At 40.7% G+C, this 27,245-nt stretch overlaps 1 protein-coding gene across 2 annotated transcripts; it reads right to left on the bottom strand.

Moving 5' to 3' along the window:
• Nucleotides 1-394: 394 nt before the first annotated feature.
• Nucleotides 395-20,098, bottom strand: SFT2D1 (SFT2 domain containing 1). 2 transcript variants are annotated; one of them, XM_069786873.1, is made up of 8 exons: nt 19,950-20,098; nt 13,834-13,920; nt 11,120-11,202; nt 8,097-8,178; nt 5,653-5,688; nt 4,818-4,876; nt 3,404-3,433; nt 395-1,103 (listed from the first exon to the last, which is right to left on the bottom strand). In XM_069786873.1, the coding sequence occupies exons 1-8, from the start codon at nt 20,010-20,012 to the stop codon at nt 1,064-1,066; spliced, it is 480 nt and encodes a 159-aa protein (XP_069642974.1). In that variant the 5' UTR covers nt 20,013-20,098; the 3' UTR covers nt 395-1,063. The 2 variants fall into 2 exon arrangements, with proteins under 2 accessions (XP_069642974.1, XP_069642975.1); XM_069786874.1 differs by lacking the exon at nt 11,120-11,202 and adding an exon at nt 15,446-15,468 and having other exon boundaries at nt 19,950-20,096.
• Between the last annotated feature and the right edge of the window lie 7,147 nt (nt 20,099-27,245).

Below are 27,245 nucleotides of genomic sequence, written 5' to 3'. Positions count from 1 at the left end.
CCAAAACAACTGGGGTTTAGAACACAGCTAATCAAGCATGTGCCTGCTAAAAGAACCTCCTGTAACACAGTATCACCCATCAAACATTAAGGATTTAACTTTGCTCCTTAATAACTGAGTAACTCTTAGTTGCAAAAAACTAGAAACGGGAACATCTTATTTGAAGCTAGGCAAAGTATCAGACTTCAATTTGTTATCAGTTTAAGTCAGAATGACCAGTTTGTCTGAATACTAACACAAAGAAGCTTTAAAGTCACTTCTCCAAATCTAATAACCAAATTTGGATATAGTCATATACATATCCCATTTTTTAATATATTTTCATATTTATTCAAGTGTAATGATGAAATTTTCAGCCCTGTATAGCAGATTCCTAAATAAAAAGTAGTTTAGGCACCTTTAAAACTAATTTATTTCACAAATCTCATTTATACATTAGCCATAAGTTCTTTTAGTAAAAAGTATTTAAGTAGGAAAGAAAAAAAAAATCATTTAAAATATAGCTTTTTAATAAAATCCAACAAGCTTTAAAAAGACCTTTCACAGATTCTCATTAAGCTTTTTCCATAAGGCACATGTATAGGCATTTCAAAGGAGTAGTTAATTATAACTTACCAAATCTTTACAACGTTTATAAAACTCTGTCTTTGGAAATGCATACAGTAAATAATATACAAACATAAATGGCACATTGCGCACTTTAGACAGAACTGTAAATGAAATCTTTATGCATACTACCCAGACCTTAGTGGCCTGCCTCCACTGGGGAATAAACTGCGCTACTGGATGCAATGTAGTTTTAAGACTACTCTGCACAAAGTATTTAAATGTACTTTTTTGTTAAAAAAAGCCTAAAGGTTCCAGGGTAAACAGAAAGAGTTCACCCAATTTATTTTAAAAATTGTTTCTAGTACAGATTATTTAATCCCCCAAATGCAAGAGGCAAGGAAAATACTAAACTGTTACTGGGTATTTCATGAGTGGAAAAGTATAGTTTTCCGAGCAAAATTCACTGAGGAATAAAAGTTGGCTTTTAAAGCATACAGTGGTTCCTGGTTTTAATTTACCCTAGACAGGACGAGAAGCATTTAATCACAGCGTCCCTTTAAAAAGAAAAGAAAAAAAAAGAATCAATTAAGGTATTTGTTATTTTCTTTACATACACACCAACCATTATGTATTTAAAATTAAAAATACTACATAAAGACAAAAATCAATAGTTTATCAAATGGCATCTTAACAGCCATCGTTATGTTGAGTACACCTACAGCACCAGCTAAAGCAAAGGCTCAAGCCCATTCTGAAGCTCAGGTCTGCCCATATTGTCCAAGTCTTCCACACTGTTTACACTCAAGCACATGCTAAAATGCAGACATAGTGCTAAAAATTGTTCTGCAGCACACTTGGTGGCTTAGCAAAGGTCAAAGCCTTATTTCGCAAAGGCTGGCCAGCAAGGTCAGGGCTGAGGAGCATGCCAAATCCAGACAATCAGCAAAGCACAGGTGCTTTTGGGTCCAAGACACATTAGAGTTAGACCATCATGTCACCCGAAAAAAACGCCCAGGCTGAAGGGTTTAAAGTGCATGCACTAACAGTGCAGGATAAAGGGTTCGCTCAGCCTTAACGTTTGAAAGATCTGAAGGGGTCTGTTTCTTTAACTGACAATAAACAAACTGTTTCCTGACTATTCTACTTACATCACTCACTTCAGTCTTCTTTATTTTTCATTTTCTCAAAAATGTAACAACTTATTAAAGAAGTGGAATTTGTATGCTGTTGTTAGTCAATTTGAAAAAATGAAGAAGAATACTATCATGACTCTTTAAGGTCATTGTATGTATGGGGTTTTTTGTTGTTTGGGGTTTTTTTGCTGTTATTGTTGCATAGGTTTGGGGTGGGGTTTTTGCCATGCCAGCAGGAGAGCCACCATTATTTAAAAAAAACAAAACCCAACCCCACAAACAAGTAAATTGTTGTTAAGAGTAAACCATTAAGAGAGTGAAATCAAGTAATGACAATATTGTTGAAATCAAGACAAATGCATACTTTAAACAAGTTACATAATCCTGTTCTCTGGCACTTAACATGGTTTAGCTCACTATTTCCCTAAGAAAGGCAGCCTGTACAAGAAATTTATGATAGCATTCCACATAAACAAATAATAATCCCTAAAGTAATCACTGTATTACTAAAAGCAGCCTGTGTAAAATTCAGTTCTTTGGCTCATACGATCTAATAAACAAATGAAAACAAAGAAATTAAGTGATGCATATAATCTAATGTTTTTCTGACCAGAACTTGGAAGTACTGTTGGTAGGGAAGAAAAGACCAGTGACTAGCAGGTCAACTTGTTTTCTGTGCATAGCAGAACATTTTAAAAATAAAAAAAGAGAGGAGGGGAAGAAAAAAAAAAATGACCCTACTGAGACTGCCACATGGCCACAAGAACTATAAGAATTCAGAATACTACTTTTTTGACTGGGTTAGCTTGAGATATCAAAAATAGTAAGATGCCAATTTGAAGCCTGAGTTCAGTTAAAGTGTTTAATCCATTGTAATTATCAACTACTATCTTTAAAAAATATATACATACATGGCTTAATCCTCCCTACATCAAATCCGAAGCTTTGAAAAAAATAAAAATCCATAGTACAGATCTTTCAGCAAAGTTACAGAAACACTACAGAAGATATCAGATGAAAGCGATAGACAATACTTTGTATTCATTCCCCCCCCATACTTTCACTACAGAAAACCTCATTAAGTAATATACAGACATAGAAACACTTCATTTTTTTGAAAAACACACTGCTGAAAGACCAATCTGCATTTTACATGAAACATTACAGAAAAAATAGATTTTTCTGTTTGTTTACTTGCATGTGGTTTCACTATGCGTTTGGCTAGCTTTCGTTCCCTTTTTGTACACACAAGAGCGCAAAGAAAGCGAGAAGCTTGCCAAAACGAAAAATTAACATGAAGCACTGCCTTTGCCTCTCCTAGAAATGATGGAGGAATTCAGAAGTAGACTTAGCAGCTGAAACTATGCTTGTTTCTTTGCTTTTAACTAAAACCTCAGATCCGTAAGTTATTTTTTATGTAAGTACTGGAAAAGTCACTATTGCATCAATGCATTTTTAAATCACTAGAGAATTTAAACAAAAATTCAATTTATTTTCAGAAATGAAAACCAGAATGAAATTTAACAAAGTGAATTACTATGCACTTTACTTGTATTTAAAGCTTATCTTAAGCATTACTGTGAGTTCAGCTATGTCATTTTCTAAAAATTAAAAGGGAGAAGGATATGTTTTTTCACATACTGAATTTAAGGACTTTTCCCCCCTCCCTAGCATAAAGATAACTGACTTTTGTTAAGATGGAAGTAATTATGCAGACTCACCTTGCAAAAGGAATATATGAGAGACTATACCTGAAAAAGAGAGGAAAAGAGTATATTCAACAGAGTGTTCGCGTCTCTTCTAGAACCCAATTATTTCCCTTCAGTCCAGCATTAATAAAAGCAACCTGTTGTAACAAAACTTTTAAGATTACCTGCTCAATTCAATGCTTACCTGAGAAAAGAAGACATGCTTGGACAAGAACTAAACATACTGCCAAGAATTTCCTGGTTTATTTTTTCTTTTTTTTTTTTTAAAATATCATTCATAACTTCTGTTGCACATAAACTTAAAAAAGCAGATTTACTATCACCAGTTTCAAAAGGAATGGAGATTTCTGGGAAAACTGTATTCTTCCAAGATGATATAGACAACTTATTCCAGTTTAAAAGACAATATACATTACTATGCAAATACACATCTAATATTATTTATGTAACTCTAAATACAGATATATGCTGTAGTAGGAATAATATGCCACAATTGTGACACTCAAACAGCTGATAATTCTATTATCCTCTGAAACTTGCTTCTCACAAGCCTCCAGGCTATGTTTTGTTCTCTTGCCCAGCCTGATCAAGCTCTAGGACACTTAACAAATGTGAAGCTGTCTGCTGTAAACATGTAGAACACAGGTTGAGTTAGCAATGTTCCCTCTGTCTAGTACCAAGCATTTACCTGGACCCAGCACGATGCCCAACAGTCCCTATCCTGAACAAATGGTTATTTGTCCTCAGATCCAAGTTCAGTAAAGACTGTGTGTATTCAGGGCAAGTTCAAACAAGAATTGTGGTCACCTTGGATCAGCTAGGAGTTAGTACCTGGGACAAGGAAACTAAGTATGTTCAGTTGTATCTCCATGGAGAAAACAGTAACTTCCAAAACTTCTGCCAGGCTGCAAGTAACTCATCTAACTGTGCTCCCACATTCCCAAACATAGCCCTTGAGCACATCTGGATGGTCATCATAGTACCTGCTGCACTAAATTTACCCCTCTCACATCCAGCCACTCTTTACCCAGTGCTGCTGAATATTCTTGGGGCAGGACACACCCTATGAAAATGTTATTTAGTTTCTTCAACTTCAAAAATGAAAATTTAGTTAGAACTCAAAACCAGGGCATATGAATATACAGTTACTTTCACAACAAAGAAAAGGCATGAGAATTTTTTTGCATATAGATTCCTTTCATAATGCCTCAAATAAGTTCACATATTGCAGAATATACTTAAAATTACCATTTTTGCAAGACGATTGCATATAGATTTTGCTGAAGTTACACAACCTAGCTTACAGAAACAGATTGAGGCTAGCATCTGGGCACACTTACGTTATGTGAAGCATATATATATATAGGTTTATAATCATGTGGGTGTAGGGGTAAGGAGAAGTTAAAATGAACTTTAAGAACCTTACCAGGTCATTGCCAAGAACTGCAATATGCAGAATAACAACGCCAAACCTTTTTTGTTCCACTAAGTACAAACAAAGAAAATATTGCAAGTTAGTTCACTTTGCACCAGTCTACACTGCAAACAATTGCAACAGCCTGCTCAAACAAAAATTTAGTTAACTGACGATGCCTAAATTTCCTTGTCTTAACTTAATTTGCTACTCCTTTCCACTCTAACAACTTTCCATTCATTTTATCTGTCACTTGTCACTCCATTAGCATCCTGCTAAGGAAACCTTCTCTAGCTTTAAAAACACTTAACAGCATCAATGCTAACACTTTCACTTTCGTTCATGATACTGTACTTCTGCAAATATAGAAGTTCACTTCAGCTACATATTTACTTCTACGGAACACAACTACAGCCAGTTTTTCAATTGAGATGTCTGAAGGTACTTGCTCTGTCTCTCTTCCTTTGTCTTAATCAGTTTAGTATTCTGTACCTGTGGTCTCTAAACATCACTACATATTCTCTGACATAAGTACACATCACTAAGATGAAAGTTTATTTTAACTTGCTTTTCTTAGTTCTTAGTCCAGAGGCCTGCAGACTGAACCTGATGCTCTAGATTTTGTATTCTCATCTACATCACACACAGGTGGAAGAATGCATTTGCTTTGTAGCCAGCAGGCTCATCACTCCACCTAAGCTCAACTGCAGTTGAAAACACAAATACCACACACACAAGCTCATCTTTCCTCTACAATTGAACTGTATGTTAAAGCTGTAATTAATAAACAATTAATAAACTAACCAAGCTCGATTGCTCTTTAGAGGAACAAAGTATTCTCACTTACCCAGAATACAGCACACAGAGTCAATACTAGGAAAAGCTGGGGAGAGATGAAAGGGGAGACAAAAATAGGAAAGTATGAATACTCAAATACACAACAAAGCAAATACAGCAACTCTTTTCATGTTTTCAATGTGTAATCAGCATTTTCAGAATTGACTTAGGAAACAAGCAGGGCCAAAGGCTGTCACATAGTGACTATATGCTGAACTCCAGGTAAAGTGGTGTTTTCCAAAGCACAGTGGGATGTGCTCCATGGCCAGAAGGGCTGAGACAAGCCTTAGAAGAAAGAGGAGGCAGGAACTAACTTCAGGAACCATGATGAGTATAACCAGGTCTGTGTAGTCGTACGTGTCACGTCTATTAAGAGATGGGCTTAGATGATAAAGCTTGCTTGAAAGCAACCAAGTAGTCCGGGAACTGCTGTTCTATTATTTCAGTACATAGTATAATTTTGGATCTAGTATTCATAACATCAACATCTGACAAGAAAGGTACATGCATCACCATGAAAATCCAATTATTAAAAACACTCCTTCACAATTACGGTATTTGGCAAACACAGGCTCTGCTTCTTCTGCCAGTGTTTTTTCATCTTCCCACAGTAATGAAGAGCCCACTAGGGAGCAGTTGCTTCATACACAGTGAAAAAGCTCACATGAAGATTTATTCAAGCTACTTAGACACCTTTGATGGAACATTACAATGATAAGGTTTCCTATGCCAAATTAATCACACCATTTGTGCAAGCAACACTTTGAACTTTTCCACTAAATCTTACCTGGCTCCCTCCATTTGTCATTACACTTCGTAGAAAATGGAATTAAACTAAAATGATTTTCACTGAAAAAAAATTGTTGGTGTTTTATTGAAAGAAATAAAAGTAACAGACTCTCTTGAAATTCTCCAAACATATTTGTGACTCCTGGGTTGCCTACACTTCTAGCTTTGTGTTAGGATAGGGAAGAAAACAGTCAAATACATAAAAAGTTTTCTAAACTTCAGAAGTTTACCAGTTCTTCTCTGTATTACTGAAATTTTCCATCCTAACAGTCTTAGCTCTCATCCAATGTTCCTATTTCCTATTAGATGACACCTTTCATTCTGTTTTTTCCTAACCTTGTTGGTAGCTTCTCTGCACAGGTAGGTAGGTAGGTCTGTGATGTTTTTTCTACTCTCTATTCTCCTTCCTTTTCCGACATGTCTTGTTTCCATAGCCGTGAAAGTAAGTTGGGGTGGGTTTTTTTGTCACCATGTCTGAGCACAGTGGATGATAGGATAACAGAGCAAATAATTTTTGTGCCGGCTGTTTTAGTGTCTGGCTTAGGCCCTCAGCTTGACCAAAAAAAGCCCACAGCTGTAAAGTGCTGGAGAATTCATGCTCAGCAAACAGAGACTATAGAGAATTGGAGATAAACTTGGACATTTTTACTGAAGACCTATGAAACATAGCTTCCCTAGGAGTTGTAACCTGGTATGATTTGAAAGAGATGGCAAAAAGTCACCTCTTTAACAAAGCTCAGAGTCCAAGTAAGGATCAAGTCACTGCTCCAAAAGATGTGGGCAAACGTGAGATTCTCAAATGAGATTACAACTTTTTTTTTTTTTTCATCTGGGTGTGCGAGAGAAAGAATAGACAACCCATATGACAGCCATCCAGAAAGAATTCATGATGGGTTTCTTATCCACATCAGCTGTAACCAACTAGAAAAGAAAGCTATATGATGGGGAGAATAGGACAGCCACTACATTTAAAAAATAAAAGTTGAAACAAATCACGAGGAACAAGAGAGAAAATAATGACAAAACAGAGAAGCAGCAAGGGCAGAAACTTGTTTTTAACTACTTAATACAGAGGTTTTGGATAGGAATTCTGAGATAGGGGACAGGGCTGTTTTTTCTATACTTCTGGAAGAAGAAATGATGGTCATGGAAGTAAAGGAGCCAAGGACATCACAATGGAGGTATGTGAAGCTGAACATGCGGCTTCCTGGACTGGGGAGAGAAACTAATTTTCTCCATTGCTTTGAAAGTGATGAACCACTAAGCTATACAAACAGAACTGCAGCCAACAAACAACTGTCAGGCTAGACTTGGTGACCACTGACTTTTTACAGTAGCTGAAGTGTCTCTTTTTAGCCTGGTTCTTGAAGAAATTGTTTTAGAAAACAAATCAAAAATAATCAACCTAATATTAGCATTTAGTAAGAAATATTTAGTAGAGAACATTTTACTCCAAATGATTAAAAAAAATCGTAAGCAACAAAAACACAAGCTCATAGGAGTTAGATAATCTTTATGATACACAGAGCTAATCAGCTTGACTATTATTACTCAGTACAAAGAAGAGTTGGACTAAGAAATAACCTCCCTTAGTAAAGCCTCAGATTCAGCTTTGAGGCTAAGGGAAAACTTTTTAGCAAAAGGAAGTAAAGACAGTATATTTACCAGCATCACAACTGTAGCTATTAATCTTTTTGGCTCAAACATTGCTTTCAGTTGCTTCAGTGGCCCCATCAGGAAACATGTACTAATAAGAGAGAAAAAACAAAACAAGTGTTAAATCACTTTCAAGTAAATCTTTGCAAAAGACAACAGGTAATTAGTTTTCCAACAGTTAGATGAGTACAAAGGCTTTAAAAAAGGCATTTCAGTGTTTAGCAACAGAGACCCACCAGAATGAAAGGTGAACGCTCCATGAATTTAGACCCAGAAACAGCTTACGTATTGTCACCCTTGGTCATGAAATTCTTTCTAAAACATTACCACTTATAGCAGAGGGTTGTCAAGTTGAAGTCTAGTGAATTTCATGTTGAGGCTTTTCTAAGAACTGACTTGCAAAAAGAATTCAAAGAATACAAACACCAAAATTCTGTACAAAATTTCTGTTTAACAATAAACTTCTTACCCAGGCAGTATGCAAGTTGCTACAATCAGTATTACAGGGAAGCTCTAACTCTGCCCAAACTCAGAAAGCAAAAAAAGAAGGAAAAACTTCAGTAGTTTGTATTAAATCCTCCTGCTTTCTTCTACTCTGTAGTCTCGAAGGGAGAATTAAAACCATCAGCAATGCTGTGCTGTACCTGTTCTTGCAAAGAAATGAGATGTGAACCAAGAATTCACAACTGTAGGAGTAATTATCTGGCTTCAAATATTCTGAGACAAGTCTCTTCCTTCCCTGTCATTGAAGCCATTCTGCTTTGTAGAAAACATTTAGTGAGAGAGTGAGAATGCCTGTAACCTTGTGGTGGTCTGAATGCTTTACTACAGAGTAGGAAACCTAGTTTAACTCCTTTTCTAGTTAATATTTATCTGTATGAAATGATCAATAGCAGGGAAGAGTTTGGTAGAGCTCCCCCTTGAAACCAGTCATAAGCCTGGTGAAGCACGCATCTTCTAAGACAGAAGAAATATGGGAATCCATGTCCCAAAGCAGTAAACTAAATCCATGATCTCCCACACCCAGATGTTCCCCTACCAGCAACTTTGTGTACATAGCTCCTTCTTTTCACTTGGTTTTTCTTCTTCAAGTTGTGTAGACAGACCTCAAAAGTCCATATTAAATGGAAAAAAAAGTTTTCTCAATTCAAAAGACAAAAATGTTTTAAATTCACTGCAATCCAAACTAACTTTTTCTTAGTATTTTTTAATCTTGGCTGCTGCACCATAAAATTAAATTAAGGAAAAAAGAGACCTGAAGAACTAGAATAAAAAATTAGTTAGCTAGTGGAAGGACAGGGATGATGAAAATACAGTGGTAAAAATGAGGGAGGTTCAGGCCACGTAAAACAGGCAGAAAAAACATAGAAAGCAAAATGCATTGATGCTAGCCTGATTAGCATTGAAGGACAGACAATACAAGAGCTTCTCCAGAGATGTGAGGGAATCCATAGGGAGCAGAAAGGCTGGAAAAAACCTAGAGGTCCTCCACTGACACAGGATAGTTCTTATATACAACACATTCTGTAGAAGATACACCCATCATCCCAGAGAAAAATCAAGTAAGTATCATTGTTTTCATGTTTGTGGCTAGAAAATCATAGTTAAAAAACAGGCTAGACAGGACTATTTAGTAAGAGTGGTAACTGCAGTTGATTTAAATACAGACTTGCAAGCAAGCCTGAAAAAGTTTAAATCTCTTTGTCAAGTTGGGACTTCATTGTCATTTCCTACGGGTCTTAGAACACAGTTGCCTGTTGTTTCTGTCCAAAAGGACTACTGAAGGGGAAGGGGGCCTCTTCTCTTTTTAGTTGGAGTCCAGACTGAAGTTTTTCAGAATTCTCCTAAAAGAAATACCAGTCTGTAAAAGCTTTCCTCTTAGTTCACTGACAATTAGACTTGATTAGTACCAAGTTTCTAAAATGCTAATTTAATGTGAAGCAGTGAAAACACACCCAAAATACTGGGTAAAAGAACCAACCAGCCAAACAAAAACCCCCAAAACCAACAACAAAAAATAAGGAATAAGGGAGAAAAAGGGAAATACTCAGTTTTGCCTACCTCCAGTACTAACTTGTTGTCTTGTTTTAGTACAAGATGGAATAGTTATACAAATGAGACTCAATTCCAGTATAAACACTTTTGTCCCCTAACAGATTTGTTGACGAAAAGCAGCACACCATCACATTTCTCAAATGTTAATGTCACATTGCCCGAGTTTTAACAGATTAACAATGCCTTGACTCAAGAGTTAAGTGACTTGACTAAAGTCAGAGTCCGTGGAAGTCAAGACCAGACTCCACTAGTACTGAGTCTCATGACCATACTTCAACTATGCTAAGATAGTAAGAGAAGGAGGAAAAACAGAAACTGAAAATACTTTATGGACATGAAGCTGTTTCTTACATGTCTTTCAAACAGTGAAAAAAGAGCTTTAGATCCTAGGAGGTCCCTTCTGCAAATCTTTTAAGACTATGGGGAATGCTGCGAAGAACCATGCACAGAGTTTAAAAATACACTGTGAACAATTTTTAGATTCTGCCTGGCCTTACAGTCAAAATGAGGATTTCCTGAACCTCTCCTTTTTCAGACAGTTTTCCTAGAAATAGGATGATCTCTCTGTTAAAAGCAAGAAGCTCCTTCCAATAACAACGCATCCACACAGTGGGCAGACTACCAGTTTGCCCCTGAAGCTGAGGTACCTCTGTACCAGGCAGAAGGACTTAGCTGTAAAAAGTACAAAACATTCAGCCAGTAATTTGTTATTCATACTTCAGATAGCAGTTGTGATGTGTCTACAAAACAATCACGTAAGGCATCACAAAGGCGGAATAACAAGTCAATAATAGATATTCACTAATTATTAACCTTAAAACTGTAAGACAAACAAGATTTTATGTTATTAACATTTCAACACAAAAACAATGTTGTTTATACACAACATAAATAGACAGCATTTTAGAGTAAAAGCAAATGTAAATGTAAATGAAAAGGAGGGTACTTTTCTAATAACAATAATTAAGAAATCGTACCTGGCTAATGCAGCAATATTCCCCAGGGTGTAAAACAGTGCAAAAAGTTTGATCCCCTTTGGGAGCCATAGCAATGCCGTTCCCTATAAAAGAGGTTATTTGTATGTTTTTAATTAACTACTTCAATTTATTTAGATTTTATAATCTATAAATCTATTTTCAGTCTATGAAGAGTATCATAGCAGAGTATACAGTTCTCAGATTTGTAGTAGTCAATGTTCAGCATACTTCTGTTGCCACCTACTGGCAAAATAATGTACTGATTGACTATATTTTGCAATATTTTTACAACTAGACAATGTTTATTTATATTGTTTATTTGTACTGTTTATATTCTATTTATGACACTTTCAGTTTTGTGACAAAACCCTACTACACACTGTACACCTCTGCACACAAAGGAAAAAGTGCCATAAAGCCACACTAATATCTACCATCTCCTTTTTCCTCTAATGAACCATCTGGTCTTGCAGTCTCGATACACCCTGAGACTGAATAGAAATATTTTAGAACTCTTACTTTCAGACATCTCTTATTTCCACTAAACACAAGAAAATCCAAAGCCTTCTGCTGATCACAGTTCCTATGATGATCAGGAAGAAATAGAGCCTAAACTAGAAGCAAAATATGTTTTTTTAGTTTGGTTTTTTAACTTTTTTTTTTTTCTTTTTTTTTTAAGCTGCGATGTGGACACTATGTCCTGCCAAAAAAAAAAAAAAAAAAAAGGCAACTATATTCCATGCAATTGCAATTTCAGTGGGCATCTGTGCTGTCAGTTTGCAGAGACCATAGCACAAGCAACCATTGAAAGCTGCAAGAGAAGAGTGTAAAGGAAAGCCTATGGTCACTTCGCAAAGACTGGATTAAAGAAAAAACACCACCTGCAATTTTGGCTAGCCAAGAACACAATAACTCTACCAAAAGATCTGTAACCTGAAGCAGAAGGTGGTGGAGTTGCCAGCTCTCAGCATCATGTGGCCAAGCTTAGCTAGGGAGCTGCCTCCAAACTCTCCAACATACAAGGTCCACAAAAATACTAGCAAACTTTTGACTCTTATCTATCAAGCTCAAGATAACTCAAGGAAACTTTAGGAAACCAAGATCCTAAAGCCTTTTATCTGTTGTTTCATAGTTTCACATCATGTGATATAGAAGAGGCACAAAGATTAAACACCGAAAAAATACGAGCAAAATGAGTGATTTTAACCTGTCCAGAAATAGGTGTTAAAGCACAAACACAGTATGTACTAAAATCTGTGATTATGCTGGTTAAATATTACCTGCAAAAATAAGGGGGGGGGGGGGGGGGGGGGCAGTCAACCAAATAATGCTTAAGCAACCCTAAAAAAGGGATATTCCAACCCAATTCTGAGTTCCCTTCATAGAACTTGCCCCTTCTCCAACACAAGCATCTGGCCAGAGTTTGTGTCACTGTACTTGGCATAAATATCAATATGAAGAATACTACTCTCCAGTTCCTTTATTGAGCTGATTACCACTTAAATAAGACCCCTCACAGGTAAGACCAGCAATTGTTCTGGTTTACCTCTGGGTCTCTTAACAAACCGCAAGTTTTGATAAAGAATCAGAAACTTCCATGTGCAGGAGAATCCAGCAAGGAGCCATCGCTGAGTGCCTCAAACAATCAACAGGTTGTTCCTCATTACATTAATGACAGGAATTAATGGCAATCCCAGAAACTAATGCACACAGGACAAGTTTCTCCATCCTACTGCCAGAATGTATTATGAGTCAAGACAATCTGCCTGATAGTCTCCACAAAAACTGCAAGTGTCATCTACACACGTTAGCCAAAGGCTGCTGACTAGCTTGCATCAGAAGTCATGCTCTGTGAAGAGCCAACATCCTACTTCATCATGGAAAAACAAACAAAAAACCCCAGACAGACAGACAAAACCAACAGTCTGGATACTTCCCTACTGTTATTTCACCTGCTTCTGGGACTTTGCATACAGATGAAGAACTGCTTTGTACTGCAAGTTACCTGTGTCAGATTTTGATAGACCAAATCCATTAATAGATCTCAACTTTTAACTGCAGGCTTGAGCCTCCTGCCAACACCTCAAGTTCAAGAATGAACAAATGATTTGCTGGCTGTAAGATCAATAGGAGTGCAGCAGGTTTTTAAAGTGTCAACATGCTACCACAGTCATCACCTATTGATTTGTGAGTGTGACAGGTTACACTTGTGGTTTCTTCAGCCTTTAAAAACCTTTCAAGCTTCCCCCTCCTTTCCCCCTCTTATTGGAGAGAATAAAAATAAGATGGGTACACAGTGAACAACAGCAAAATTTCTTTCCTAGTACACCAGTCACAAATCTAAATAAAAAATATAGCATATTTTGTCAGTGTTCAAACCTTTTAGAAAGAAATTTTATTAGGCTACAATAAAAATGCTCTTTGCTGTGAATGGAAGAAAGATGGTCAAAAATCATAATTTACAGAACAACAGCCCCTACACGCTAATTAAATATTTAATGTCCAGTTAGATTTATGGATACCAAATTTAGGATACAGGTTAAAGCAAACACAGAATTACATATAAAGTATGAATATGAACAAGGTTTGGCTTATTTTGCTGTGCATTTGTGGATGCGGGCTATATTCAGCATTGTTGCCTGTTTCAAAAAAAAAAAAAAAAAAAAAAGGCAGAGCTAGCTAAATAAGCCAAAAACCAACCAAACTTTACTTACAAGAATAGAACACACAACGCCAGCAACAAAACATATGGCAAACCATCTGACGCGAGTACCAAAGCTGAGTGTTGATGCATCGAGGACCTTAATAGGAGGAGAGGGGGAAAAAAAAAAAAGATATTACAAACCCAGTTTTGAACAATCTAAAGGACATTTTTTTCTTTACTATTGCAGTCTTTCATTTCAGACAAAATAATTTTTTAGCCAGGAACAATTATTTCACCTTGCTTAACAGCTGCTTGCATATTAATTGCTTCAGTTTAAGAAATTATATTAGCAACCTGGTAACGTATTTCCAGAACAAACAAACAAGACAAAACTTCTGAAGGTATATCCTGGCACTCAAGCAATCCTGCTCCACTTTCAAACAGACTTTCTTTTCACCATACAATTACAATTGAAAATTCTCACAATTGCACCAAAGCAGAAGGCTGAATGGACCTTCTAGCAATTTGCAGATCAACATACCTATTTGTGCAGCACTGCGCGTTCCTATAGACGTTACTACCTTTTCCTGTTACTAGACAGAATCCATTGTACATATTAGTACAAGTATCCACTGCAGGCATTACGATTCCACTTCAGTTACAATTCCTTAGAGGGGGAAGGTGCAGGCAGATTACCAGAGCTTGACTCATCCGACAGCTAACTTGCTGAAAGGCATCATTTTACTTCCTGCGTCTCCTGTGTGACTCCAGAACCTGCAAGACCCCCTCAATGAGCTGAGCTAGCTGACACAGCTCACCAAGCGGGAACAGAACCAGTGTTCCTCCTGCTCTGATGACTTAGTCCTGTGCTGGATTAATGAGCCAAACCAGCTCAGCAAGATGTCAGCAAAGCGGCAGGGCTGATCTAAGGAAAGAGGCCCAGCCACATAGCTGGCAGAAGAACAGCCCCTTTCAGCAGAAGTGACTTGTTAGATACGCTCACCTCGCCTTCTCCACCCGTGCTGTAAGAACAATGTATTTCAGCTTACTCCAGGCCACTAAAATTAAAGATACTTCTATTCTAAACGGTCTATTAAGTGAAGTGTTGCTTCAGCTTATGTCAGATGACTATAAAAAGCTAACTTTCCTATTTATTTAGATGACACAAGTAAACTTGTCCTCTTGCTATCCAGTCTACGGATATTTTCAATCAAGTATTATTAACCAAATACACAAGTTAGGGCTTCCTCGACCAATGAGTTTGATGTTTCTCCTACTCTCTTGAGAAATTTCTCTTTCAGGTAGTGGTAAGCGAATGAATGAAATCTGGTTACTGCTTAGAATGATTTCACATCTGTACAAATGAAGAAACCATATCTAGTTTAATAAAAAAAGGGCCACATACAAGAACACATTTATGCACTGTGATGAATCAGCATCTGAATATCTGTTAACAAGGAATAGCTTGGACTACTTATAAAAAAATTACCTTATTTAATCAAATTAAATACTTTGAATATTTACTTAAGAAGGGGCATCGGAATACTACAAATTATCTTTTACACTTGCATACTGTCTGAGCAGACACAAAGTTGGGATACAGTATTGCTCTGAATTTTCTTTCCCCTTCTCTCTGTTCAGCAGTTAAGACAGAACTTCCCAAAGGTTAGAAGACAGCTTACCTTGTTGGGTCGAACTCCTTATCCTTATGTTCGCATTGAAGAAATAGACAAAAACAGTAACTGAAAGATGGTTTAGTATTTGAAAGCATATTTGATAATCATATTCCTGAATGCGTATATATGCAAGAAGTCCAGGAAGAGCTGGTAGGACATAACTGAAGATGCCCATTTGAATCGTGCTTTTAGTTACACCTATTTATGCAACTAATCGCATGTACACACACAAAAAAAAAAAAAAAAAAGAGAGAAAAAAAAACAGAAGAGAGTAAAAACCCTTTCCACCTCTGCTCAGAAATGAAGTGCGGATGGGCCAATACTATCAGTACACCCAAGACACACATTTCAGATTGCCTAGAAAACAGGGAAAGGATGAAGGTAAATCATTTCTTCAGGTGTATCAGGCACATTGCTGCCACTTAACTGCTATTCTACCTCTAGTCTTAATATCTGGCGGTGTTCCTGAAACAACAGGAAATTTCATTTTTCACAAAAATTTGAAAATAGCTTTATCTTCATTTAAATCCCGGACAGTTATTAGGTGGAAAAAATACCAACACCATAAATAAGTGAAACAGACAGAGGCTTGGAACAAAAAATGCCACAAGATTTAAAATACAATTTTAAAACTAGTTTAATACATCTTATGGATTTAATTTTTAAAAACTTAGATTGACAATATGTGCACATGAACTGCAGGAAGATAAGCTGTAGCATGAGGGCTGCCAGAGCACCACAACATAGCATTCTCTGTAATAATAAAACTAAATAAATTAATTGGCATTAAAATGAAGGCTGATCCTCCAACCATTCCTGATGCCATCACTATCTATATTATCAAGCTGAACCTAGTTAATGCAATGTTTGAAATCCTGAAACTGAGGATATATCTGGTAATGCATTTTCTTAGTCCCCGATACCTAATACTTTTTAAGTTTCATGGAAGCAGTGGAACTGGTTACCTTTCCGAGATGTCTGTTTCACCCCTGTAGTGAAGCACCTTGCTGCAGAAGTTGAGTAACAGGTACACAGTTCAACTACTTAAACCACAGACTTCAGCTTGTGCTAAAATGCCAGGCTGCAATCTATAAAAGTTGAGGACCTGACACAGTGCCTGCATATTCTGCTGTATGTGCTGCAGGAGCAGTAATTTCTAAAGAGGGGCTGTGAGACACCCTGAAGTAACAGCTTAGTTTCTTACACCTACACTCAGAGGCTATGAGCCAGAACCCTAAGAAGAAGTCATTAAATCTAAGCTGCCTAAGCAACAAAAGCAGGAAACAACGTAAGGGTGATTAGGACTTTTTTTTATTGTCCGACATTAGCCATACAGCTAATCCTAGAGTTCAGATAAAAAGAGCTGTTGACATTACACTCTATGACATTTGCATTAGCAGAAGCTTTTACTTAGAAGACTGAAAAAATTGCCATGCAAATTCCACATCTGGGGAAAGATTCATATGGAGAACTGTGCAGCGGTGGCAGCAAGGGAGTTCCTGTAAAACATACCCTTCTTGCTATACTGCCTACCAGCTTGTTTCTAAGCAATAGAAAGAAAACAGAAACAGAAACCAACAAATAGCTATAGAAAACTAAGGGTTTCTAAGCTTTAATGCCAAACTCCTGGGCAAAAAAAGAAATATTTTTATTCACAGGATATTACAAGAAAATATTACATCAAAGAAATGACGAAAACATCCAGAAATCAAGAGGAAACCCTAAGTGGAAACTGGAATCCGGAAGGCAGACTTCCTGAAACATAAGGAACAGTCTTGCAATGGTCTAATACACAAGTTGCAAGCAACAGATAACGCTGTCTACTGAACAGCTTGCTACGGACACCCAGTAAGTCATATGAATGATAATCTGCAAGGCTACCTTTGATCAAAAATATTTCTTGTGGTTTTGAACATCTACCTAGGCTCCCCCCATACGTTAATTATCTTATAATAGTTTTCCATGTAGGCAAACAAAAATAAAAATAGAAGCACTTTCTTTTACAGATTTTAAGAAAGATTCTAGAAGTTAACCATTGCATCTTTTCTTGATAGTAAATTTAAGAATATGCAAGTAATGGAGAAAACTCAATTTCAAAGAAATGTCGAGTATATTTACAGAATTGAGCTCCTAAGCAATATATCAAACACCATATGTCAGTCGACAACTATCACGAAACGACAGCCAGATAATAAGCTGACGTGTCAGACTGATTATATATTAGTTTTGATGTTGATAAAACTAAACAGCATAATGCTGCCCTGACAACATCGTTACACTGGTATACTTAAAATTTATTATTGATTTTTTTGGTAACAAATTCCTTTAATGCTTTTTTTCAATATATATTTAGAACTAATTGAACTATAGTTGAACTAATTACAGCAAGAAGTGACGGCCATCTGAAGAGTTTAGAAAGTACAGAAAGACTTCATTGAATCATCACACAATTGTCTTACTATATACTTTTCTTCTACCTTACTTAACAGGAATTACTGTTGACTTCATGGTAATGTTTCTGCAAAAATCAAGGAGCAGAATATAGAGACCTCTATGAACACGAACCGTATGATGGCTATTACACAACTATCAGCTATTTCAAAGAGAGGGCAATTGTTTTTAACCAAGCACATGACTCAGTTCCAGAAAGGTCATTTAAAACAGTTGAAGATTTTACACACGAAATGCACAACCTTCTATTTTCTTTCACAACCTTACCTCTTAAAAAATGTTCTTCTCTGCACGGGTGCACATACTTTTTTGCTCTATTGCACACACTTTAAAAATAGTCAACACCATCCAGCTGCAAAGCTATAGCTTTAGTGAATCTCACCTATGAATTTCCTCACTAAAAAGAGGCTTGATTTCCAGTGTTCTAGAAGTACATTGCTACTTTGAGAGAAGCCTACAGCAGAGACATTGCCTGACCTAAACACTTGAGTTTTTCTTCATTGGGTATTTATTTACTTTAAAGAAGATCTTTCTGGTTCATCTTCTCAGCATGAAGCTCCTTTGCACTATGCCAAAGACATATTTATGTTTTCTTCTACCATGTACAGGATAGGCTTTAAATATGGGCAGACTTTTCCTATTTAAAGTCTTCTCCGGCTATAACAACATCTTTACATGCAACAGTCAATCATATATAGCTTAGTTACTGACGTTTAACAAATAACACATTTGTAGCTCAGTTCTCTCCTTCTCAGGATATACACCTCAAACATAAAAGCATGAAATACTTAAGCATTTATCTATTGATTGCTGCCTTAAAACAATCATCACAGTGTCAAGTAAAGAACTCTGTGTCACTGTCATGTGTCTCATGTGAAACATGCCTGGGGGTGGCAGATTAATTAATTCTCTTGGAACAGAACTAAGATTAACAGAAATGTAAGTATTTCTTTGATAATCTTGAAATAAAATCAGAAGGCAAAGCATCCCTCCCAAATGCTGGCAGCCAGTTCTGGTGTGAAAGGGCTACACTGCTTCCAGAATCAGTCCGGTGTGGATACAATTTAGCCGCTTTACTGTGGCAGAGGCCCAAGTTCATAAACCTTTAAGACCAGCAGCAGCTCTGTGGAAAGACAAGTGAAGCGTATCAGCAGTAAGCTGCTGGAACTAACATTATGCCACAGACACCAACCATACTGAGGCTGGGCTGGTTCCCCAAGGTTTATTAGTTGCAGCTCAGATCTGGGCTGCTTTACGTTCCAGACTCCCCCACCACGCTCCAGCATCCTGTAGCACACAGTATCAAGACATTCCACGATGTGGGGCACTTTGACCTGCAGTCACGCCAATTAAAAGGGAGCTGATGGTATAAATGGTTCTTTAGAAGTACGCTCAGGTTTGCTGCAACCTAGAAGTTAAGTCTTATTAATGTATGGCGTTCAAATGCAGTAGCAAAACCCAAAACTGATGATGAGGAAGACAGTGAGGAGGAAACAGAAAAATTAAATTGTACTTGAGGAGTATGGGGCAAAAAAGGAACTTCAGCACAATATACACAAAACGATCTCTGTCTAGAGAAAGTCCTTCTTTGCTTTTGCAAATTCAAGGGCATAAGGAAACGGAGAAGCAATTTAGATGTTTAACTTATCACCAAGTACCAGGGCCACGCAGGAGGAAGAGTCCGCGCAGGACCAGGAGACCCTGCTAACCCGAAGCGGGACGCGGAAAACAAAACCAAAGGACCCCAAACCACCGACACACCGAAGAGCTGCTCCGCGCACCGACAATTCGCCAAAACTCTCACTCCCGGGCAGGGCCTGCTGCCCACAAACCTCCTCCTCCTCCGGCGCAGGCAGCAAACTCTCCTCTCTCCTCCGCCTCCCCGTCCCTCCCGCTTACCGGCCCGGGCGGGGGGACACGGCGGGGAGGGAGCGGGAGGAACGCGGCGGCGCCTGAGGCCGCGGACACCGGTGCGGGCCTGTGGCGAGGAGCCTTCGGCCCCCAGCAAGCCGCCGGTGCGGGGAGGGGGAAGGAAGAAGAGGTCCCGGCCGGGCGGTACCTGCGCCGTCAGTCCCTGCTCCTCGTCGTCCTGCCCGGTCAGCACCCGCCGCAGCTTCTCCATGCCCTCGCTGGGGCTGGGCCGGGCCGGGCCGGGCCGCACCGCGCCGCACCGGACGGGAAGGGACGGTCCCACCGGAAGCGACGCGCACGGCGGGGCGGTCCCGCGCCTGCGCACTGGGGCGGTGCGGCCCCCTGCGGCGGGGGAGCGGGGCTCTCCCGGTGGGCCTCGGCGCTGGCGGCCGCTGCGGGAATCGGCTTATCTCGATCAGGACGGAGGCGATTTGCGCGAGCTCGGCAGCGGTGAATTCGCCGTTAAATAAAGCCTTTCGCGGAGGTACGGGCTGGCAGCGCCGCGATGGCCCGCGGCCCTGCCGGAGCCGCCGTTCGGGCGCGATGGCGCCGCAGAGAGAAGGGGCCTGGGGCAGCGGGCAGGCCCGCCGGCGCCGGGAGAGGCCTGCCTTACCCCCCGAGCACGAGTGTGTGGGAGCAGCGGGGCCCGCGCCTGCTTTTCCTGGGGCCGTACCACGGGAAGGGCCGAGCGGTTGGTCAGCCGGCTGCCGGACAGCGGCAGCGCTGCCCCGGCGCTCCGTGAGTTAGGGCTGCTCCCTGCGCCAGGCAGGTGCCGCTCCGGCTACGAGCGGGTGGGGCAGAGAGAGGTGGGATTCGCTGTCGAGGCCCTCTTCCAGGGGCAAATGTAACGCGCGTATCGATGCCGAGATTTCCAGTACGGCTTTGTGCAGTCCGTTAGGCTCTGCCCCCGGGAGGAGGGGTATGGAGAACGACATTGCGCTGCACAGTGTCGTGGCTGCTTCGCTGGCTCGTTCCCAGCAGCGCTCCAAGCGCCGTCCCCTCCGGACAAGCGTGGTCGCTCCACACGAGTCTTCCCTGGCCTGCTCTGTTCAGACACCGACCCTGTATGACGGGGTGTGCCCTGCCTGCTGCTCAGCTGCAAAGTGACAGTGGCCAGCAGGACGGGGTGGGGTAGGATAGGAAGATGAGTGATAAAGGCTGTGTAACCTGCTGCTGTGTGAGTGAAACTTGATAAGGGCCAGGGTGGCAGAGACCCAGATGAGGCCCTTCAGGACAGAAACTTTCCCCTCTCTCTCTCTCCTCTCCAGGAGAGGAGAGCTCCTACCCTGTTCCCCTCCCCACACACACTTTGGAAAGAGTTTCCCATATGCGCTGTACATTGGCTTTTAGGTGAAACACTTGGACACAAAGAGTGCCTTTCCAGCCTGATGAAAGGCCATCAGCATCTCAGGAAGCTTTAGGTCAAGGCCGAAATTCAGAATGGGAGAAACACCTGCAGACGTGCTTGTGTGAAAGTAGTCAAACAACAGCAAAATGTCACCCCCTGAGCCAGCCAGCATGGCCCCTACCTTGCAAGGACCTGAGCAGGGAGGAGAGTGTGTAAGGCAACAACATGACCGTGACCCTCCAAAGAGGGGAGGAGAAATGAGAAAATGGATGGGGGTGGAGGGTGTGGGTGTGTGTATGTGCAAAAATAATCTTCTTGGTACCTGGCATGCCCAGTGGCCCCGTGCCCACAGCTGCCAGGAGAAAGGGAGAGGCCCAGCTGGTCATGGCATCCTGTCTGGAGCGTGCCGTCACCTGCTTGGCTTGGGTGCTTTGCAGTTGACAGGGGCAGGAGGTGGTGAGTGGAGCTCCTTGGTGACCTCCTCCTCTGCAGCTCGCCCAAAGGTGTCAACGTGGCAGTGTCATTTGGTGGTGGCTCTGAAGGGAACTGGTTGCTGGCAGGAGCTGCTGCTCCCATGTCCCTCCTGCTACCCCAGACCACGGGCTGCTTCCTGGAGGATCCTGCCAGTGACTACATTGATAGGGTCTCTCCTTCTGCCTCCCCAGGGCCTCCCTCCTTCATCAGAGGACCCCATGGAAGAGAGGGAAGCATGCCTGCCTATCCCAGAGGGAGAAGCCAAGGCAGTCTATGGCTTACAGCTGCCCTCCCACAGCCCCCAGCTTCCCAAGGACACAGTTTTCTGCAGGGTGGTGAGAGTACTAGGACAGACCCATGCCTGCCCCAACTTCTGCCTGTGAGGACCAGGTGAAGTGAAGCTTTGAAGAATTCAGCTCACCGGGGCCTGGCAGGCTACATCCATACAGCTCGAACCCCAGGAACCTCGCTCTCCTAAGGCCCGTTTACTTCTGCAGTTGCAGAATAGCTGGAAGCAAAGGCATTTGGATATGGGGGGCAGGGAGCAGAGCTGGCATTAGCTGGTGGGAGCAGAATGTAGCTCCGTTGGTTTTGCACTGAATGGAGGAGGAGGGAGAACCTCCTGATGCTTCAGGCGCCTCTGGAGGTGGTCAGTGAGACCTTTTAAGTACAGCATCCAGCAGACTTTGCATCATACATCATGGCTGCACGATGCTAAGAGTTTTGTTTGCTTCACTGCTATTTGCTTGGGCAGAGGGATGACAAAAATTACCCACAGTTTACTTTTACTAGTTCCTCTCTTCCACAGACACGTTGTGGGCTCATGCTTCCACTGGAAATGGTGGCATGACAACGTGTCAGAGCACAGCAGTCTTTTCCCTACCTCCTCCCAAGTGACACACAACCTGCAGCTGCAATCTTTGGGCTCCCCACTAAAACAAAAACTGCAAGCAACACATTTTAGGGCTCTAATGTCCCATATCCCTCATCACCTTTGTATCCTTCACCTTTGGAAATGTGATGTTGGAATGTATAGTGTTGAAAAGTGAAAGCCAGGGGTTACAAGGAAAACCAAGTAAAGGATCTCTTACAGAGATCCCCTGGGAGAATGGTAGAAAACAGAAAACGTAGAGCTCCTTCAGGGACTTGCCCATTCTACATGATAAGACCCCACCTCAATCCTGCTGCTTGGTGCAAACATCCCACATCAAACGAAGCAGAAGGTTCTGAAGCCCACTGAAAGGAAAGGAGCTTACCAGTGGGGGACGAATGCCCCTCGTGTCTTTTGAAAAGACCCTGTGCTCCTGAAAATGCAATTACAAACCTCCCCCAGCAAGCCTGCATCACTGACAGTGACAGGTAGTGGTGATCCAAAAACAAGGAGCAAGGAAGCAAAAGCTGGAAAATGTATCCTCTTTCTTATGCCTCAGTTCAGGAAACCCATCGCTTCTCATTTGTCTGTCACTTCCCACCCATCACCCAGAGTCACAGGCCCATCCAGCAGAGCACACGCTTGGTGGCTTCATACAGCTTCATGGTAATTGTGTCCTCTGTGACTCAAACCTTTCCAGATCCAGTCATTGCTTCTTTAGTGAGAGAAGCTGATCTCACTCGTGGCTCTCTGATGTAGGGAGCTGAGGCATACAAAAAACAACTACAGAAATGAGAGCTGTTTCCCAGAGTGCTTGGCAGGCACTTAGTAGCTAGCTGTGTTTGTGGTTCACAGTAACACCATGAGCCACTGCTAAGCTTTGGAGGGAAAGATAATAGCCTTTATTGGCTCATCGTGGCTAACTCAACACATGCAAGGAAGTAACAAACAGCCTGGTGAGCTCTTCTCTCCCTGTGGCATCATAGACTCAGATCAGGTATCACAGAGGCTCGGTAAACTGATACACTGTTGGGTACCTTGCCAAATCTTTGAACCCATTCCTGTTCCTAATAATCCGGCTGAGAGCTGATGCTGATGTTTACCATTTTACAGTATAAGAAACACAAATTATTAGAGAGGTTACCAATCGCACTGCTGGCTTTGTGCTTTGCTTCCAGGTGACCCATAACATCAAGTGCGTACAAAAATACCTGGTAATTGTTGCTTCGCATGGCTTCCCCGTGGACAAATACAGTAATTGTTTTAGGATTTTACGTGATCCCAGGGGCAAGGAGACATGGTCTATCCCAATGTATAAGAGAGGAATGTTTGAGACAATCTCGCTATTCCCTTGGCATTGCTACAAGTTGCAATCTGGAGATCTTTCTGTGTTTAAGCTGTGATCTCAGATCCAGGCAGACTGCAGAGTGACAGATTAGAGGAGATTAATATCTTGTCCTGCCAGGAGACAGCTTTAAGATTTCACAACACCACATGTCCTCTTCAAAGAATGAGAGAGGCTACTAGTATCAGTTAAATGACTCAATACCACTCCGAGAAGGCATCCCTTCAGTTAATGCATAGCCTCGGACAACTAGCATGACATGAGACTATTCCAACCAACCTATAAATCAACGCCAATTAAAGCAAGCTACAGCATGGTTCTCCCGTGGACCAGTTATGGGTTAAATGCTTTCATAATTATTAAATACTTTCAGAATTGTAAGTGGCTTTGTACCTTTACATTTTTCTACATAGTGGACCAAATACAGCCATCACGTAAGTACTTGCAAGTGCTCCTGGAATTGGCACTGCTTTCTCTTGCACCAAGGGCTGAGTTTGGGCCAGTTATCCCCATACAATAGTTTCACTTAATGAGAAAGACATGACCTAGATTTCAGACGAATGAGCTGAAAATTCCCAGGCTTGTTGCCATAGTTACTTGAAATCTACTGTTAAAAAAGGTGGGAAGAGAGGGAAAAGGAGAACAAGTAGGAAGAGAGCAATATCATGGTCAGGTTTAGGCCATGTGATAAAGAGAGAGGCAATGATCTTGAAGGAGCAGGACCTTGGTGATGACACTCGGAGGAGGTTATCCAGGAAGCCAGTATTTCTGCCTTCTGGTTGCTATTGGATTGATTCTATGGACATTTGTTATTTGTAAGTGGTTACCACAGTGACTAAACGCAATGCACTGGCAGCTATTAGATCAGCAAAAGCAGAAAGGGATTGGGTGAGGAGAGACGGACTTCTCCACAATTTATTTGATAAAGAAATTGCCTCATTTTAGAACACCGGACTGCTTACTTTTCCACTTTACAAAGACAGTGAAACTTGTAGCAATGCCTGTCAGAATAAACTTTTTAGCCTCTGCACAAGGTGACAGCAGAAATGCTCCAACTCTACAGAAGTAGAACTGCAGACATACTACATTAGGCACTTAGCACTGTTCTTCCCCAAATTCAGACAGGATTAAAGTATCCTGTGAGACACAGGCTGAAAACCTAAGAGAGCTGGTACACGTGCTTGTGAATCTTTCCCATGCTACCATTTTATATTGTTGACAGTCTCTCACATTAGCATGAAGAAACAGGCCATATTCCTAAAGGGCTTTGTGCTAAGCCCACCAATGAGTATATCACACTAGTAGGTTTTTAATTATTCTTCTTTATCTCATCTTTTTATTCCTCCTCTCCTTGACTCCCTTTACTTTCTTGTAACTGGCATGTAAAGCAGTAACATGTCTGCACCTGTGGCAGTGTAATACAGGTTCATGTACACTGGAAACACACACAGCTGAAGTAAATACATTTGATAATTTGATGCCCTACGTATTAGGCATTAGTTGGACAGTAATACAGTTTGTATCAGCATTCATGTGAGAGCTCAGGGAAGGCACTGGATAGTGGGAAAACTGCTCTGTTCTAATCTGGGATTGTATTTTCTGAACACTTCTATGTCAAAACCCATCTTGGTTCCAAGGAGCAAACTCTCCCTTTCTTGCTGCCTTCTCTCAGACTGTAAATTTACTGAGACTTTTTTTTTTGTCCCTTCCCCCACACATACCAGTTCTCCACATTGCTGTCCTTGCTCACATGGCACCATTGTGCTTTGTATGGAGAACAAAAGATAACCCACAATGCTATGGAGAACTATGTTTTACTGTGTTTTCTCCGAGAGCTTGTAGGCTACTGTGTACACAGTACTGCGGCTAAGAGAGGTTTCTGCTAGTTTTAGAGTAGGGAAAGCTCACTTATTCATACAGAAGTCATAGAAGCAAAATGGAAAAAAAAAAAAAAAAGAAGAACACACCATACATAGCAGTATTAGCTGAAATGATTATATAGCATGAGACAGTTGTGGGAGGTTGAACAAAATTCACTACAGGTAGCTGTTACTGCCTTCATGAAAGAAGCCTTCTAAGTAATTTCTTCTCTTCTGACCCCACAATTATGGTTATTTATTTCTGTCCATTTATTACTCTGCTACCAAATGACCTCCACATTTGAATCATAAACCAGCAAGCTTCCAGATCAAGGACACTTAATCTTGCAACAGCAGAAGAAATTGTGAGCTATTTTAACGCCACAGTAAGTTACAGTCTAAGTCTTCCCTTGAAGAAGTGGGTCAAGAGATCTCAAGCTCAAACTGGGGAGAAAAGGGGAACAACAGACTGAGAATTTAGCTGGTACTGTCCCCCACTTAAATTCCTAAGAGTGTCACATTCCTTAGCAGCAGTCTAGCAGCACTTGCTCAGAAAGGTGAGAAATTCTTTTCTGTCTGAAAACATGAAAGACAACAGCAGCTGACACTGCAGCAGCAGCCACTGCAGCAAGACAGGAAAGGCCATGTCCTTCCCAGTCTTACTGTTGTGGAACAAGAGCAGTACACACAGGGCAGCACGTGGAATCAGAGCAGCACAGGTTTCTAGTGGCAGGACGTAGCCTACAGTTGCAAAGTTACTAGGATTAAAGCAAACTCTGAAATTAAAACCAAATAGGTATTCCAGAAAAACAGCATGTAGAGAGAAGCCCTATAATCTTATAAATCAAATGCAAATACTGAGCTCTAACTTTGGATTATTATTAATCAGTGAAGCTGGCATAGCCACATTCATCTATCCAATGCTACTGGGGGGGGTGGAGAAAAAAAATTAAAAAAAAAAAAGGCAAGCCATTAGCTCCATTAAGGTATTACAACTCAAGAATATAAAAGTCTCCACAGTCTCTTTAAAACGTTCTCTTTTTGGATTATCCCAGACAGCACCATCCCAAAATGGCCATATGCCAATGTGTCTCAGCATTTTGCGCCAGAGGAAGAGGGTGCAGATTAACCATACAATTATTTATTGCAATAATTCCTCATTTCTCCTCCTTAAGGTATCCCCCCCCCACCACCATCACTTAAACAAAAAAATTTAAACAAAAAAATGGTACGTGAATGGTTTGATAAATAATGCTCTGGAGGACACAGGTCACAAGCCACTTGGTGGCACTCTGCCCATATAAACTTTTTTGTCATTAGGCAGACTGACAGGCTGTGGATCATCCACCCCAGGCCAGAGTTCCCCATCCCAAACTGGGTCCTGTCCCTTCAAGTCCCATGAAGGATGCTTTGCTCCACCTCTTCCCCTTTTTGTAGAAGCCTGTACAGACTGCAGGAAGGATCACTGGTTTCAAACCTAATCAAAGTAACTTGGAGCCCATTTTCCACCTGCAATTCACACTTGCACTACTCCAGTATGAAGAACT

Source organism: Haliaeetus albicilla, chromosome 7, assembly GCF_947461875.1.
Source record: "Haliaeetus albicilla chromosome 7, bHalAlb1.1, whole genome shotgun sequence".
NCBI lineage: Eukaryota > Metazoa > Chordata > Aves > Accipitriformes > Accipitridae > Haliaeetus > Haliaeetus albicilla.
This window is presented reverse-complemented; position numbering and strand designations above follow the sequence as displayed.